The sequence below is a fragment of the Bufo gargarizans genome, chromosome 7 (genome assembly GCF_014858855.1).
Source record: "Bufo gargarizans isolate SCDJY-AF-19 chromosome 7, ASM1485885v1, whole genome shotgun sequence".
NCBI classification, from domain to species: Eukaryota; Metazoa; Chordata; class Amphibia; order Anura; family Bufonidae; genus Bufo; species Bufo gargarizans.
The window spans coordinates 145000912-145017552 of record NC_058086.1 but is presented as its reverse complement, the minus strand read 5'-3'; the positions used below and the strand labels follow the sequence as shown (position 1 = coordinate 145017552).

General features: G+C 45.4%; 1 protein-coding gene across 2 annotated transcripts in view; it reads left to right on the top strand.

Annotated features, from left to right (window-relative positions):
• The window catches only part of CDC14A (cell division cycle 14A), a 94149-nt gene that overhangs the window by 42812 nt on the left and 34696 nt on the right, over positions 1–16641 (top strand). For both annotated transcript variants that reach the window (XM_044300796.1, XM_044300795.1), the window contains exons 6-8: positions 11040–11106; positions 13236–13298; positions 15609–15696. In XM_044300796.1, the coding sequence (XP_044156731.1) occupies positions 11040–11106; positions 13236–13298; positions 15609–15696 (218 nt within the window). The remainder of the gene's footprint in view (positions 1–11039; positions 11107–13235; positions 13299–15608; positions 15697–16641) is intronic.

Genomic DNA, 16641 nt, shown 5'->3' with positions numbered 1-16641 from the left:
ATCAAGGTGCTAATAGCATTTTTTAGAAATGTTGGCCCATATTGATAGGATAGCATCTTGCAGTTGATGGAGATTTGAGGGATGCACATCCAGGGCACGAAGCTCCCGTTCCACCACATCCCAAAGATGCTCTATTGGGTTGAGATCTGGTGACTGTGGGGGCCAATTTAGTACAGTGAACTCATTGTCATGTTCAAGAAACCAATTTGAAATGATTCGAGCTTTGTGACATGGTGCATTATCCTGCTGGAAGTAGCCATCAGAGGATGGGTACATGGTGGTCAGGAAGGGATGGACATGGTCAGAAACAATGCTCAGGTAGCCCGTGGCATTTAAACGATGGCCAATTGGCACTAAGGGGCCTAAAGTGTGCCCAGAAAACATCCCCCACACCATTACACCACCACCACCATCCTGCACAGTGGTAACAAGGCATGATGGATACATGTTCTCATTCTGTTTACGCCAAATTCGGACTCTACCATTTGAATGTCTCAACAGAAATCGAGACTCATCAGACCAGGCAACATTTTTCCAGTCTTCAACAGTCCAATTTTGGTGAGCTTGTGCAAATTGTAGCCTCTTTTCCGATTTGTAGTGGAGATGAGTGGTACCTGGTGGGGTCTTCTGCTGTTATAGCCCACCTTTCTGACATTCAGTTTGGAGTTCAGGAGATTGTCTTGACCAGAACCACAACCCTACATGCATTGAAGCAACTGCCATGTGATTGGTTGACTAGATAATCGCATTAATGAGAAATAGAACAGGTGTTCCTAATAATTCTTTAGGTGAGTGTATAGTTACATAGTTAATACGGTTGAAAAAAGTCCATCAAGTTCAACCAAGGGATAGGTGGGGACGGGAATCCCAGAAGGAAGTGAGACTCAGATTTCTACACATTTTCATAAGCATTAAGCCTATTCCACAGATTCACAGTTCTTACAGTAAAGAAGCTTTGACGCTTCCGGAGACTGAACTTTCTCTTCTCCAGTCGGAGGCAGTGCCCCCTTGTCTTTTGAGGGCGTTTTACATGGAACAGTTTTTCACTGTATTTTGTGTACGGCCCATTTATATATTTGTATAGGTTAATCATGCCCCCCCTTAGACGTCTCTTCTCACCGGATCCAGCATTACTGGAGTCTACAGATCACTGCTATATCCCTATTGACTGTAATGGGATCCGGCAGTGATACGGCTATACCGACATGCCGTGTTTCGGATGGACAAATATGGCTACATGCGGCGGTTTTTGTCCGGCCAACAGCTGGCATTTATGCCGGATCGGGCTGCTAGATAATTTCTAATGGAGATGTGAACAAAGGCCAATGCACATGTATTACATTACACTTATGTGGAACCGGCCTTAGGAGGGTATCCTCTCATCCTCCATCTTTACTGTGATAGCCAATGGAAGGCGCAGGATGATTTTTTCTCGTGTTATTCAGTCTTCTTGTTTCCATGATTCTGATTTGATCCCTTCTTCATCAGCCAGGAATCATCCATCCTGTAACCTCTGTACTGCCCCCTTGTCCCGACCTGTCCGCCTGTCAATGATAAATCTTTATGGCTGTGAGCTCATGTTACGCTTTCTGTCCCACACTGAACCCTCTCTCCTCTGCGTCCTCAGGGTGGAATTTATAGTTTCCGGGTCGCTATTGTTCAGGTATTTACAGTGTGGTTATAGATGTGCGCTGTATTTGGTTGGATATTTGTCACACGCCTACACTAAATGCGGAATTATACACTACACTGCAAATAGTTAGGAGCCTCCTATTGTATAATTACTGCATGGGCGATTATCTTTCAGCTGGCAACAAGTTATTTAACCCCAACTGGTGCAATGAGTTTCTTCTCATATTTTAAACAACCATGTCGAAAGACACATTTCGTGGTCGTGGAAAAGATGTTAGTCAAATCATTGGCATGCATCAAGCAGAGAAAACATCTAAGGAGATTGCAGAAACTACTGAAATTGGGTTAAGAGCTGTCCAACACATTATTATAAACTGGAAGGATAGTGGGGACCCATCGTATTCGAGGAAGAAATGTGTCGGGAAAAAAATCCTGAATTATAGTGATCGGCGATCACTTAAATGTTTTGTGAAATCAAATCGAAGAAAAACAACAGTAGATCTCAGGGCTATGTTTAATAGTGAAAGTAAGAGCATTTTCACATGCACAATGCGAAGGGAACTCAAGGGATTGGGACTGAACAGCTGTGTAGCCGTAAGAAAACCACTAATCAGTGAGGCAAAGCAGAAAAAAAGGCTTCAATTTGCTAGGGAGCATAAAGATTGGACTCTGGAGCAATGGAAGAAGGTCATGTGGTCTGATGAGTGCAGATTTACCCTGTTCTAGAGTGATGGGCGCATCAGGGTAGGAAGAGAGGCAGATGAAGTGATGCACCCATCATGCCTAGTGCCTACTGTACCAGCCTGTGGGGGCAGTGCTATGATCTGCGGTTGCTGCAGTTGGTCAGGTCTAGGTTCAGCAACAGTATGTGCTCCAAGAATGAGGTCAGCCGACTACCTGAACATACTGAATGACCAGGTTATTCCATCAATGGATTTTTTCTTCCCTGATGGCACGGGCATATTCCAAGATGACAATGCCAGGATTCATCGGGCTCAAATTGTGAAAGAGTGGTTCAGGGACCATGAGACATCATTTTCACACATGGATAGGCCACTACAGTGTCCAGACCTTAACCCCATTGAGAATCTTTGGGATGTGCTGGAGAAGGGTTTGCGCAGCGGTCAGACTCTACCATCATCAATGCAAGATCTTGGTGAAAAATTAATGCAACACTGGATGGAAATAAATCTTGTGACATTGCAGAAGCTTATCGAAACAATGCCACAGCGAATGCGTGCCGTAATCAAGCTAAAGGTGGTCCAACAAAATATTAGTGTGACCCTTTTTTTTTTTTTTGGTGGCGACATTTTTGGGGGACAGGCAGTGTATTTTAATTGTCCACTCTTCCTTTAATCATGATGCATCGATTAAAACCCCAAGTACATATTCTGTAAGTCCTGCAGAGTGCATTCACGCGACCGTATGTATTTGGGTCCACAAAATGTGGGTCCGCACGTAAGGATGACGTCTGTTTTGCACCCATTTTTGTTGTGGACCCATTGTAACAATGCCTATTGTTGTCGGACAATAATAAGACATGTTTTATCTTTTCTGCACGTCTGCGGAACGGACATACGGATGGGTCCGCACCCTATCCGCAAAAAATGCAGACAGGAAATACGGTCATGTGAATAGGGCCTAAAGGGGTTTTCTGCTTTGCTTTAACATACTTTAGAATGATCAACATCCGAAGTTGATTCGCATTAAAACTTTGTTCTAATACTGTACGGAGCAGGAGCTCCGTATAGTATTAGAATGTATTGGCTCCAAGGAGCCGAAGTTATTGCTTCTCAAAGTCTCGGGAGACTTCAGGTAATAACTTCATAAATTAATTTGTACTGTAAAAAAAACATTTCCCGAACTCCGGTTCGGTTCCAAATGGTACCTTGCAACCAAACCCGAGTTCGGGAAATGTATATATATTTTTTTCAGTATAAATTAATTTATGAAGTTATTACCTGAAGTCTCGTAAAGCAGTAACTTCGGCTCCTCGGAGCCAATATATTCTAATACTGTGTGGGGCTCCTGCTCTGTACAGTATTAGAACAAAGTTATATGCAAATCGACTTCAGATGTTTCATCCGAAGTCTATTCGCTCATCCCTACCTGTGATGATTAGTCCATAGGTGGGGCAGTGATAGGGGAGTGTCTATGTAACGAGCTGGGCGTGGTTAGGGGCGGTGCTGGCGCTGTGGCAGAGGAAGGAAAACTGCATAATGGGTTTGGTTGGATACAGAGGGAAACAAACCAGAGGGATTGGTTTACATGGTGAAATTGGGTCACGTGGGTAGGAATTAAAAAAAAAAAAAAAAAGCACAGGGAAGATGTACATGAGGTAAGCAACTACACGAGCATATCTGTTAAAAACCATAGTAATCCCCTTTAAGGCCCCCATACACAACTGCTATTTACTGAACCTGCCGTTGTGTAAGGGGGGCTCCCGACGACTCCTGGCAAATTTCAAAGCTCAATCCTTTTGTTCTCCTGGGAGATAAACCTCTGACAGACGTGTATTGGGGAGTAGGGAGAGATGGCTGTGGGCTACAACCATCTTCGCCCAAAAGCCACTGCAGGTGCATGGACAACTTTAGAGTCCTGAATGGCATGTCAGCTTAGCTATATGAATATGAATAAAATCTGAAACCAAGTAGCTGAATGGTTGTCTTGAATAACTATAACCATATAGTTACATTATGATATGTAAAGAGGAGCTGTGGCTGTTTCTGCTGCATTGCATTGACGGCAGCAGGAAGAAAGACTGTGTGCGCCATCTCCTCATACAGCCGATTGGCAGGGGTGCCGGGTGACAGACCCCCGCCGATCTGATATTGATGACCTATTGTCACGAGGGTGTCAAGAGCCACGTCTGACTCCGTTATACCCGGGGTCAGGAAGTCGCAGCGGGTGGCTGCGCGCTCTATGTCTAAAGATCACGGTGTTTCTTAGTGTTTGTTTTCTGTGTTTGCCTTGCTATCCTTTTTGTCTCACTCAGGGATCCGTAGCTTCTCCTCCTCAGCTGTTTCTTGTCTGCCACTCCCAACCTCCTTATATTCTCCTCTCACACTTCTCTTGTTGCCAGTTATAGAGCTTCCTGCCTGGACATCTATGCTGACCCACTGGAGCTGAGAATCTGGTTGTTGTTCCAGAGTGCTACCCTCCGGATCCCTGTTGGGCTTTTGTTGTCTCCTGTTGTTGCCCACCTGGGATTATATGTTTAGTTTGTATTGTCTGTCCTCCCCTTGGTGTTTTCCTTTAGAGCTAGTGGTGCGGACTAGTGTTCCCACCGCCCTGTTCACTATCTAGGGCTCATCCTAGGGAAAGCCAGGGTTTTAGGCACGTGATCGGCGTACGGGTGAGGAACCCGTCTAGGGACGACAGGGCAGCCAGGCGCCAGTCGCAAGGTGAGTCAGGGGTCACCACCTTCCCTCTCACTAGGGCAGGGCCTCCCTCTTTTCCTCCCTCCGTGTCACGTATGTGACAGTTACGCCGATCGTGATATTATAACTGGCCCTTATTTTTTTTTGAGGAAAAAAAAAAAAATATATATATAATTTTTTTTTTTTTTCTCTACTTAGAATCCAATATGGATCCTATTGCTGCTTTGGCAAAACAGCTTCAAGGCCTGTCTTTGGAGGTGGCAGGATTGAAGGCGTCTGTCCTCCAACAGCAGCAGCAAATGCAGCAGACCGTAAGCCCAGCGGTTGCTATGGGTAACCAGGTTGTTACAGAACCCAAGGTTGTTCTTCCTGACAGATTCTCTGGGGGAAGGGACAAATTTGTGTTGTTCCGTGAGGCCTGCAAATTATATTTTAAGCTGCGCCCTTACTCCTCAGGTAATGAAGAACAGCGGGTGGGGATTGTTATTTCCCTGCTTCAGGGGGACCCGCAATCCTGGGCGTTCTCGTTACCCCCTGGTTCCCAGGCTCTCCGGTCAGTGGAGGGATTTTTTGGGGCTTTGGGTCTCATATATGATGACCCTGACCGTGTCGCCCTGGCTGAGTCGAAGTTACGGAGACTCCTACAGGGAGATCGGCCAGCAGAGGAATATTGCTCAGACTTCCGCAGGTGGGCTACGGATACTCAGTGGAACGACCCGGCTCTCAGGAGTCAGTTCTGCTCTGGGTTATCTGAAAGGGTTAAGGATGCGCTGGCGCTGTATGAGACCCCCCTTTCCCTTGATGCTGTTATGTCCCTCTCTATCAGGATAGATAGACGTCCTAGGGAGAGATCGAAAATTCCTGAGCAATCGGTAACCTCTCCCAAGCAGCAGTTAGTCTGTACTGACTTGGATGAGCCTATGCAGCTAGGAGGAACTTCTCGTCAGGTCCCTCCTCCTGAGGTTCGCCGTAGGTGGGGGGCTTGTTTTTTCTGTGGGGGGAAGGGTCATTTCATTAATGTCTGTCCCTCCTTTCCCAAAAACAAAAGACCGTCGGAAAACTACTAACCCCAGGCTGTGCGGAGGATGTCAGCCGGGGGGTATACGTTTCCTCCATACGAACATCTCAATTTGTGTTGCCAGCGGTTATTGTTTTTGGTGTTAAGACGGAGTCTATTTCTTTTTTTCTAGACAGTGGTGCAGGGGTAAATTTGATAGATGCCCATTTTGCCCGCACTATGGGTTTGTCTCTCTGTACGCTGCAGAGACCCATTCCCATATTCGCTATTGACTCTGCTCCTCTGTCTCAGAGAAACCTCACTCACGTTGTCCATAACTTACATCTTCGGGTAGGGGACCACCATAAGGAGCGTCTTTCATGTTACGTTCTGGAGGGCCTTCCCTCTCCTGTGGTATTGGGTCTTCCCTGGTTGGTAGCGCACAATCCAGTGGTGGATTGGCAGGCCAGGGAGATATTGGAGTGGAGTGAGCATTGCAGAGAGAATTGCTTAAATAACAATTGCTTAATCGCCTCCATAGCTTCCCTACCTACATTTATTTCGGACTTTGAGGACGTTTTTTCTGAAAAGGGTTGTCAGAAGCTACCACCTCATCGTCCTTATGATTGCCCGGTTAACCTGATTCCCGGTGCAAAATTACCCAAGTCCAGGTTGTATAATCTTTCGGGTCCCGAGAGACAAGCCATGAAAGATTATATCTCCGAGAGTCTGGCCAAGGGACACATCAGACCCTCTTCTTCACCCGTGGCTGCAGGGTTTTTCTTTGTTAAAAAGAAAGATGGGGGCCTGCGTCCTTGCCTAGATTTCCGTGAGCTAAACCGGATAACCGTCCGAGACCCATACCCTCTTCCTCTCATTCCTGACCTTTTTAATCAGATTGCGGGTGCTAGGTGGTTCTCCAAACTTGATCTTAGGGGGGCCTACAATCTGATTCGTATCAAGGAAGGGGATGAGTGGAAGACAGCTTTTAACACCCCTGAGGGGCATTACGAAAATTTAGTCATGCCTTTCGGTCTGACCAATGCCCCTGCTGTCTTCCAACATTTCGTTAATGATATTTTTAGTCATCTCATCGGCAGGTTTGTAGTCATATACCTAGATGATATCTTAATTTATTCGGCTGATCTGAAAACACATGAAGTACATGTCAGGCAAGTACTGCAGGTCCTACGGACGAATAAATTATATGCGAAAATTGAAAAATGTGTCTTCGCCGTTCAGGAAATACAATTCCTGGGATATCTATTATCTGCTTCAGGTTTCCGTATGGATCCTGGGAAGGTCCAGGCAATTTTAGATTGGGATCTTCCTGAGAACCTTAAAGCTCTACAACGGTTTTTGGGTTTCGCAAATTTCTACAGAAAGTTTATTAAAAATTATTCAGTGATCGTTAAACCCCTTACTGACATGACTAGGAAGGGGACTGATTTTTCTAAATGGTCTGACGCCGCTAAAATTGCATTTTCCTCTCTAAAAGAGAGATTTACCTCGGCACCTGTCCTAATTCAACCTGATGTCTCCCAGCCTTTTATTGTTGAAGTTGATGCGTCGGAGGTGGGAGTGGGGGCTGTATTGTCTCAGGGTCCGTCTCCTGGCAAATGGCGTCCTTGCGCTTTCTTTTCCAAAAAATTATCTGCAGCAGAAAAGAACTATGATATTGGAAATAGGGAACTGTTGGCGATTAAACTGGCGTTTGAAGAGTGGCGTCACTTCTTAGAGGGAGCAATCCACCCCGTCACGGTAATTACGGATCACAAAAACCTTCTGTACCTAGAATCGGCTAAGCGTCTCACCCCTAGACAAGCTAGGTGGTCGCTATTCTTTACCAGATTTAACTTTGTAATCACCTATCGTCCTGGGGCAAAAAATACCAAGGCAGACGCATTGTCTCGTAGTTTCCCTGGAGGGGGTAATGTTAGTGATCCGGTACCTATTTTACAAAGAGGAGTGGTTGTCTCTGCTGTACACTCTGTTCTAGAGGGAAAGGTGTTAGAGGCCCAGGGGGACGCCCCGGCCTCTTGCCCCTCAGAGAAATTGTTTGTACCGTTAAACCTGCGTCTTGAGTTATTGAAGGAACATCATAATTCGGCACTTGCTGGGCACCCAGGGTAGTAAAGCAACCTTGGAGCTATTGTCTCGTCGTTTTTGGTGGCCAAGGTTGCGTCAGGATGTAATAGATTTCGTGTCTACTTGTTCTACTTGTGCACGCGCGAAAGTCTCTCATACACGTCCAGCAGGGTCTTTATTGCCACTTTTCATCCCCAATAGACCATGGACACATCTATCAATGGATTTCATCACTGACTTACCTTTGTCTGCGGGTAAAACAGTTATCTTGGTAGTAGTAGACAGGTTTAGCAAAATGGTACACTTTATTGCGCTACCCGCACTTCCTAATGCTAAGACTCTTGCTCAGGTGTTTATCAGTGAAATCGTGAAGCTTCACGGGGTCCCTTCCGATGTGGTTTCGGATCGGGGAACCCAGTTTATTTCTAAGTTTTGGAAAGCTTTTTGTACACGTTTAGGGGTACACTTATCCTTTTCCTCAGCTTTCCATCCTCAGTCGAATGGACAGACTGAGCGTACCAACCAAAACCTAGAAACATATTTAAGGTGTTTTGCGTCTGAAAACCAAGAGGTGTGGTCATCATATTTACCGTTAGCCGAGTTTGCCATAAATAATCGCCGTCAGGAATCCACTGGCAAGTCACCATTTCTTGGTGCATACGGTTTTCATCCCCAATTTTGTACTTTCAAAGAGGGGGGGTCTTCTGGGGTTCCCGAAGAGGAACGGTTTTCTTCATCTCTTTCATCGGTATGGCAGAAGGTGCAAGCTAACTTGAAAAATATGAGTGGTAAATACAAATGCATGGCCGATAAGAAACGGTCGCCAGGTCCGGACCTAGGAGTGAATGACTATGTGTGGTTGTCTACTAGGAATATTAAGTTGAAGGTTCCCTCTTGGAAACTGGGTCCTAGGTTCATTGGTCCTTATAAAATTGTAGCCGTCATTAACCCTGTGGCTTTTCGCCTGGAGCTACCTCAGACTTTTAAGATCCATAACGTCTTCCATAAGTCGCTGCTCAAGAAGTATGTTCCACCTCTAGAACCATCACCGCTGCCACCTCCTCCTGTTGTTGTGGATGGTAATCTGGAGTTTCAAATATCCAGAATTGTTGATTCTCGTCGGGTCCGCCGCTCTCTTCAGTATCTGGTGCATTGGAGGGGTTACGGTCCCGAGGAAAGAATGTGGGTTCCAGCGTCAGAGGTAAACGCCAACAGGTTGATTCAGGCTTTCCATGTCTCTCATCCGGAGAGACCTGGTCCTGAGTGTCCGGAGGCCCCTCGTGAAAGGGGGGGTACTGTCACGAGGGTGTCAAGAGCCACGTCTGACTCCGTTATACCCGGGGTCAGGAAGTCGCAGCGGGTGGCTGCACGCTCTATGTCTAAAGATCACGGTGTTTCTTAGTGTTTGTTTTCTGTGTTTGCCTTGCTATCCTTTTTGTCTCACTCAGGGATCCGTAGCTTCTCCTCCTCAGCTGTTTCTTGTCTGCCACTCCCAAACTCCTTATATTCTCCTCTCACACTTCTCTTGTTGCCAGTTATAGAGCTTCCTGCCTGGACATCTATGCTGACCCACTGGAGCTGAGAATCTGGTTGTTGTTCCAGAGTGCTACCCTCCGGATCCCTGTTGGGCTTTTGTTGTCTCCTGTTGTTGCCCTCCTGGGATTATATGTTTAGTTTGTATTGTCTGTCCTCCCCTTGGTGTTTTCCTTTAGAGCTAGTGGTGCGGACTAGTGTTCCCACCGCCCTGTTCACTATCTAGGGCTCATCCTAGGGAAAGCCAGGGTTTTAGGCACGTGATCGGCGTACGGGTGAGGAACCCGTCTAGGGACGACAGGGCAGCCAGGCGCCAGCCGCAAGGTGAGTCAGGGGTCACCACCTTCCCTCTCACTAGGGCAGGGCCTCCCTCTTTTCCTCCCTCCGTGTCACGTATGTGACAGTTACGCCGATCGTGATACCTATCCCGTTGATAGGCCATCAATATTAAAAGCCAGGAGAACCCCTTTAAGGATAGGCCAACAAAAAAAGTCCCAGATGACTCCTTTTAAAGGGGAACTACTTTCATTCTTCATGTAATACCAATTCTGGAGCATCTATTCTTTTGACTGTATGTTGTACCATTCCTTTATTATTCCTGCTAGAAGTTATAAATGGATTGCTAGCAGTTTACAGTGAAGGTCCAGGGGGGTGTTACCAGCTGGGAGTGTGTCCCTGCACAGTCTGACTCTATTTGTTCTGCCAGTGTCAGACCCTCAACCGGGGTAACACCCATCTGGACCTTCAATGCAAACTGCCAGCAATTTATTCATAACTTCCAGCTGGAATAATAAGGGAATGGTACAACATAGAATCATAAGAATAGATGCTCCAGAATTGTTATTTCATGGGGAATAAAAGTAGTTACTAAAACGGACATGAAAGGAGAGGTGACAGGTCCTCTTTAAAGGGGTCCTCTGGGACTTTACTATTGTTGGCCTATCGTTAAGATGGGTCATCACTGTCCCATTGGTGGGAGTCGGAATCCTTGCACCCCTGCCGATCAGCTCTTCTGCGGTGGCTCCAGCGCTGGAAGCAGGCCCCGCTCATTGTGTAGTAGATGGAGCTGATTACTGCAGCGCTGCTCCCATTGCAGTAACCAGCCCCCTCCACCTGGTGGACTGGTGGCATTTGTTATAACAGAAGCCACAATTCTCTGCCGGATCCATCACTCGACTGATACCAATGACTCCCAACAGACTTCTCTGACTTATATGTTGAAGTCCATTAGGCATCACAGAAGGATCCATCTCTGTGATGGGAAATAGTGCTGGCTGCAGGGCAAATACAACAGTCTGCGACAGTGGCTCCTGCAGTCACAGCCTTTATCACATACCTAAGGATGTTAGGACATTGCAGGCTTCTGATTGACTTCCCTCACTCACTGTGTATGATCTGTCTTTTTGCAGAGATGCTTCTTTTGGAAACTGCACTTACAACCTCACCATCCTGGAGTGTTTGCAGGGCCTCCGCAAGGTAAATGCAGCTGTATCTAAATGTCACGTTTCAGTATCCTATATATGTTAGGGAGCATTACGCTACGGCCACACAGAGTTTTTTGGACAAGGTTTTAATGCAGATCTGCCTGCAGGATTATTTGTCAGAAGTGGATTTGAAAGGAATCGGAAATATAAAGGCAGGATTTATGCTTCTCTTTCCTGGAGGATCCACTTCTGGCTTTGGCTGAAAATCCTGCGGGCAGATCTGCCCCCAAACCTCGTCCAAAAATCTCTGTGTGTCCCTACCCTTAGCCAGGCACAAACTGTCTGGAGATGACAACCATTATACAGGGTGGTGTCGTTCTGTCTGATATCGGCCACTAAGCCTTCTGCTTTATCCTCTGTCGTAGCTTCCCTTTACTCGTGCAGCTGCCGGGATCCTAGTATTGTATTTATACATGGATGCTGATTTTAATCATTTCTAAATACAGCACAAATGGGAACGCCGTTTAATCATTTCCACGAATACTATGGCATGGAGCTATTTATTTTGTAAGCAGATGCTGCCACCCAGAGGATATAAGTGTTACTACAACACTCCCAAAAAAGACCAAATTGTTTCCAATTACATAATAAAATATAACAGGTTGTAGTTTTTACTTTGCCCTTTTTTTTAGAGTGCTTCATAGTTTCAACCCCTTCACTGAGCTAGAAGCTAATAATTTGTGTGTCTAGAATGCTGGCATTTTACTATTATACTATACACTGTGGAGGCAGAAGTGGAGAATCTGTGTAAAAATGTAAAATTAAACCCCTGTGATGAGGCAAAACTGCTCATGCCAGTACCCTAAGGGCTCCTGCACACGGCCATATATATTTTGCGGTCCGCTGGCCCCTAATAGAACAGTCCTATCCTTGTCCGTGACAATAATAGGAACATGTTTGCGGAACGGAAATACGGACAAATACGGAAATGGAATGCACATGGAGTAACTTCCGTTTTTTCTTTTTTGTGGACCCATTGAAAAAAACTGAACGAACACGGAAAGAAAATACGTTTGTGCGCAAGAGCCCTAAATGCTGCAGCCACCTCTGCACCTGTTAAAGCTACTCCCATGCTGATTGTGAAACCTTTTGGGTGCTTCCACATTTTTTTTTTTTTTGTCCTTTTTTGCCATAAAAAAAACCCTTAAACCTTTACCTTTCACTAGAATAAAAAAATCTAAACTAACTATACAGACTTGGAGAGCGGCGCCCAAGGATCTCCCTGCAGTTACTATTATCCCTGGGCGCTGCTCCGTTCTCCCGGTATAGCCTCCGGTATCTTCATATGTTAGGCTCCACCCAGTGGAACCTGCCAGCGTCTCCTTCTCCCATGCTGTAGCGCTGGCGAATCACAGCGCTCAGCTCATAGCCTGAGAGGCTTTTTTTTCTCTCAGGCTATGAGCTGAGCGCTGCGATTGGCCAGCGCTACAGAATGGGAGAAGTAGACGCTGGCAGGTTCCCCTGGGTGGAGCCTAACATATGAAGATACCGGAGGCTATACCAGGAGAACGGAGCAGCGCCCAGGGATAATAGTAACTGCAGGGAGATCCCTGGGCGCCGCTCTCCATGTCCGTATAGTTAGTTTAGATGTTTTATTCTAGTGAAGGGTTCTCTTTAAAGGGGTTTTCTCACTTCAGTAAGTGGCATTTATCATGTAGAGAACGTTAATACAAGCCACTTCCTAATGTATTGTGATTCTCCATATTGCTTCCTTTGCTGGCTTGGTTAATTTTTCTGTCACATTATACACTGCTCGTTTCCATGGTTACGACCACCCTGTAATCCATCAGTGGTGGTCGTGCTTGCACACTATAAGAAAAATGGCAGCCTCTCTGGTGGCCGGGACCCACCTGAAATTCTGCACATGCGCCGTCATCTATCCTTTTCGGTGCCTGCGCAGTGTGCCCAGCTGTAGTGTACTTGGCTAATTGCACAGGTGCTGATCCCTGGGGCGAGCACCTTGTGCATCAATGTCACTCACAGGACCAGGAGGCCTAATATAAATAAAGCTGCCATATACTGTAGTTAGTAAGGAACCGCTTTATATGGATGGAGTTTCTATTAAAAATACCAGTGTATTTACGAGTTTGATAATACCAGTGTGTGATTGTCTCTTTGTAGGCGCTCCATCTCGGGTTTTTTAACTTTGAAAACTTCGATGTGGATGAATATGAACATTATGAGGTGGGTTTCTTGCATTGTTCTTGTACAAGGAGAAGAATATTGAAGAGTTTTTCCTGTTTTCCTTTCCTTCCTTAAGGCTGGGTTCAGACCTGAGCGTTCTGAAACGAGCGCTCTGTATGCGCGATTGTACGGGCGTTTACAATCGCGCATACAGAGACAGGCGTGCACACATTGTCGCGCGTTCCCGAATATCTATGTGCGGGAACGCGCGACAAACGCCCAAAAAAAAGCTCAAGCACTTGTTTGAGCGTCGGGCGTTTTACAGCGCGATCGTACGCGCTGTAAAACGCCCAGGTGAGAACCATTCCCATAGGGAACCATTGGTTCTTGCCTGTTGTGCGTTTTACAGCGCGTAGGAACGCGCTGTAAAACGCTCAGGTGTGAACCCAGCCTAAAGGGGTTCTCTGGGAATGAAGAAAATGAAAATACTGAAATATTACTTTATTATAGATATATACCAAAATACCTTTCATTAGTTATAATGGCTCGTTTTGTCTGGGGAGCAATCATAAGGAGAAATAAAATGGCTGCCGTCCTATCAGTACACACAAAACCTTCCTAATCACACAGGAGGACATGTTACTTCAGTACACTGAGATAAAGAGCTGCCTCATCCTCCTCTCCTACTTGTCAAGGATTATGGTCCTGAATACAGTTTAATATGATCTTCAGCTGAATCTCTGTGGGAATGGAGGTGGAGGGTGGAGGTAATGGGCAGCAGCACTTGTATGCAGTCTCCATTACCACAGTCTGTCCATCTTCTCTGTACTTCATGTCTCCTCATGGACTCCATTACTACAGAGGTTCAGCTGAAGATCATATTAAACTGTATTCAGGATTATAATCCCTGACAAGCAGAGCAGAGAGGAGGATGAGGCAGCTCTTTAGCTCCGTGTTCTGAAGTAACTTGACCTGCTGTGTGATTAGGACAGGTTTTGTGTGTACTAATAGGACGGTGGCCATTTTATTTCCCCTAATGATTGCTCCCTAGACAAAACAAGCCTTTATAACTAATGAAAGGTATTTTGGTATATATCTATAATAAAGTAATATTTAAGTATTTTCATTTTCTTCATTCCCGGAGAACCCCTTTAAGGCTCAGATAAAACTATAAGTTAAAGGGGTTATCCAATAGTACAAATACCCCCCGCAATGCCTGTCAGGAAATTCACATATTTGACAGAAAGAGTAGTGCAGCATGCAGTACTATTCTTCCTGTCACATTGATGGACAACCCCAGTGGACTTCATTATAAGGTCCATGTAGGATCCGTTGGTGTCTATCATAACTGTTATTTTTATTTTACTGCTCCTATGATGAAACAGAAAAATAAGTTTTGATGGAGTTGTGAACAGAGCCTTACCTTAAAGGGGTTCTTCAAGATTTTTATTTATTTAGTAGGTAGCAGGGGACTGTGTAAAATAAAAAAATAAAAAACTCTTACATTTAGGCCCCATTCACACAACCATATTTTTTGTGGATCAGATGCGGACCCATTCATTTCAATGGGTCCGCAAAAAATGCGGACAGCTGTCCGCATCCTTATGTCTGTTCCCTAGCCTTGCAAAGAAGAGAGAACATGTCCTATTCCTGTCCGTTTTGCAGACAAAGATAGGCATTGTTACAATGGCTCCACAAAAGAACAGATGCAACACGGTCGTCATCCGTATTTTTTGCGGATCTGCGTTTAGCGGACCGCAAAATACCTATGGTCATGTGAATGCACCCTTAAAATGGGCAAGTAGTGATGGCTTCACCTTGATTGTTCAAGTGACTGCTGCAGCCGGGGCATGAACGGCTTGTGACCACTGCAGCCCAGTGGGGATCAGGGAGGTGGGGAGGGAGCCACTGGTCATTATAAGTGAGTAAGGTCTTTTTTTAATTTTACACAGCCACTTCCTCCCTGCAGAATTTCTAAACCTCTAGGAGAGCCCCCTTTAATATACTGTGGCAACGTCTAGGTGTAGTTACATACCACCGCGGCAGCCAGTGATTGACTCTGGCTGCCTGGAAGCTTCGGACCTTACTGCATGTATTGTATGCTTGTATAATGGGAAAGAAAGAGATCCAAGACGTTACAAGAAATACCTCTCCGTAAAAAAATGAATCTGTGTTTTTACATGTGGGCACAATATTTCCAAACTAAGATTAATGGTGAAAAACTGCAGCAAAACTGTGATGAATACATAAAATATTTTAAAAAATGAATACTGTATGTTCCTTTCATAATACCCACTGTAGTCTCTGTGACAGAACTGTAAATGTGAGGCCATATGACACTAGGTCTGTAACTCTTTCTTGTGTTCCCAGAGAGTGGAGAATGGGGATTTCAACTGGATTGTCCCTGGGAAATTTCTGGCATTCAGTGGCCCTCATCCAAAAAGCAAAATTGAAAACGGTAAGTCCAGCATAAAACAAGAAAAATAGTCACACCATGTTTGCCTGAAATAGGGGCTTTACCTGTTCCATCATTGAAAACACTATTGTGGGGACTAATCATATCCCCTGCGCCAGAATTGTGGCTCCAAAATGATGCACATTTTTAGCACAAGCCATGTTTTGCTCAGAAATTTGCAACTTTTTGCCCCTTCTTTTTTGTTAAATGTGGTTGGGAGGGGGCGGGGTCTTAGTGGACTGGCACATTTCTGTTACTTATGCCAGTTTTCTGGCACAAGTAATGCCTGAAAACTAGACCAGTTCCTAGCTTGCACTTAATAATTTTGGCCCATCTCACATAATCACACCCTCATGGACTGGTGTTAGAAATGCCAGTCTTGGTAAATCTCCCTCATTATGTCAGAATGTAGATTATAAGGGGTTGTGCAGTGACCTGTCCTCAGCCTGGGTCATCAGTATCAGATTGGTGGAGATCTGGTACCGGGCACCCCTGCCGATCAGCTCTTCGAAGAGGCCGTGGTGCTTCCTCTTCAGTGTTTACCTGCATGCCATCTAGATCTAGAAAATCAAAGAGGAAGCAACTCTCACTTGAGTATCGCTGCCTCCTCAAACAGCTGATCGGGGGTAGGGGTGGGGCGTGCCAGGAGTCGGACCCCCACCGATCAGATATTAATGACCTATCTTGAGGATAGGTCATGAATATTATGACTGCTCGACCCGTTTGATGCCTTCTGGAAACCTTGTTTCCATTTGCTGTATCCAAAATGCTTCCCTAGCATGAACTTTATACCTCCAGTCAACCCCTCGAATGGTCAGAAGACTTTTTCACAACCATAAGCTTTTAGATGTCTCTTACATGTTCCGAAATATGCTTTCTTAAAGATCTGTTAGTGTAACCAATGTACAGTAATTTACATTAATCACATACTATTGAAGATACCAAATG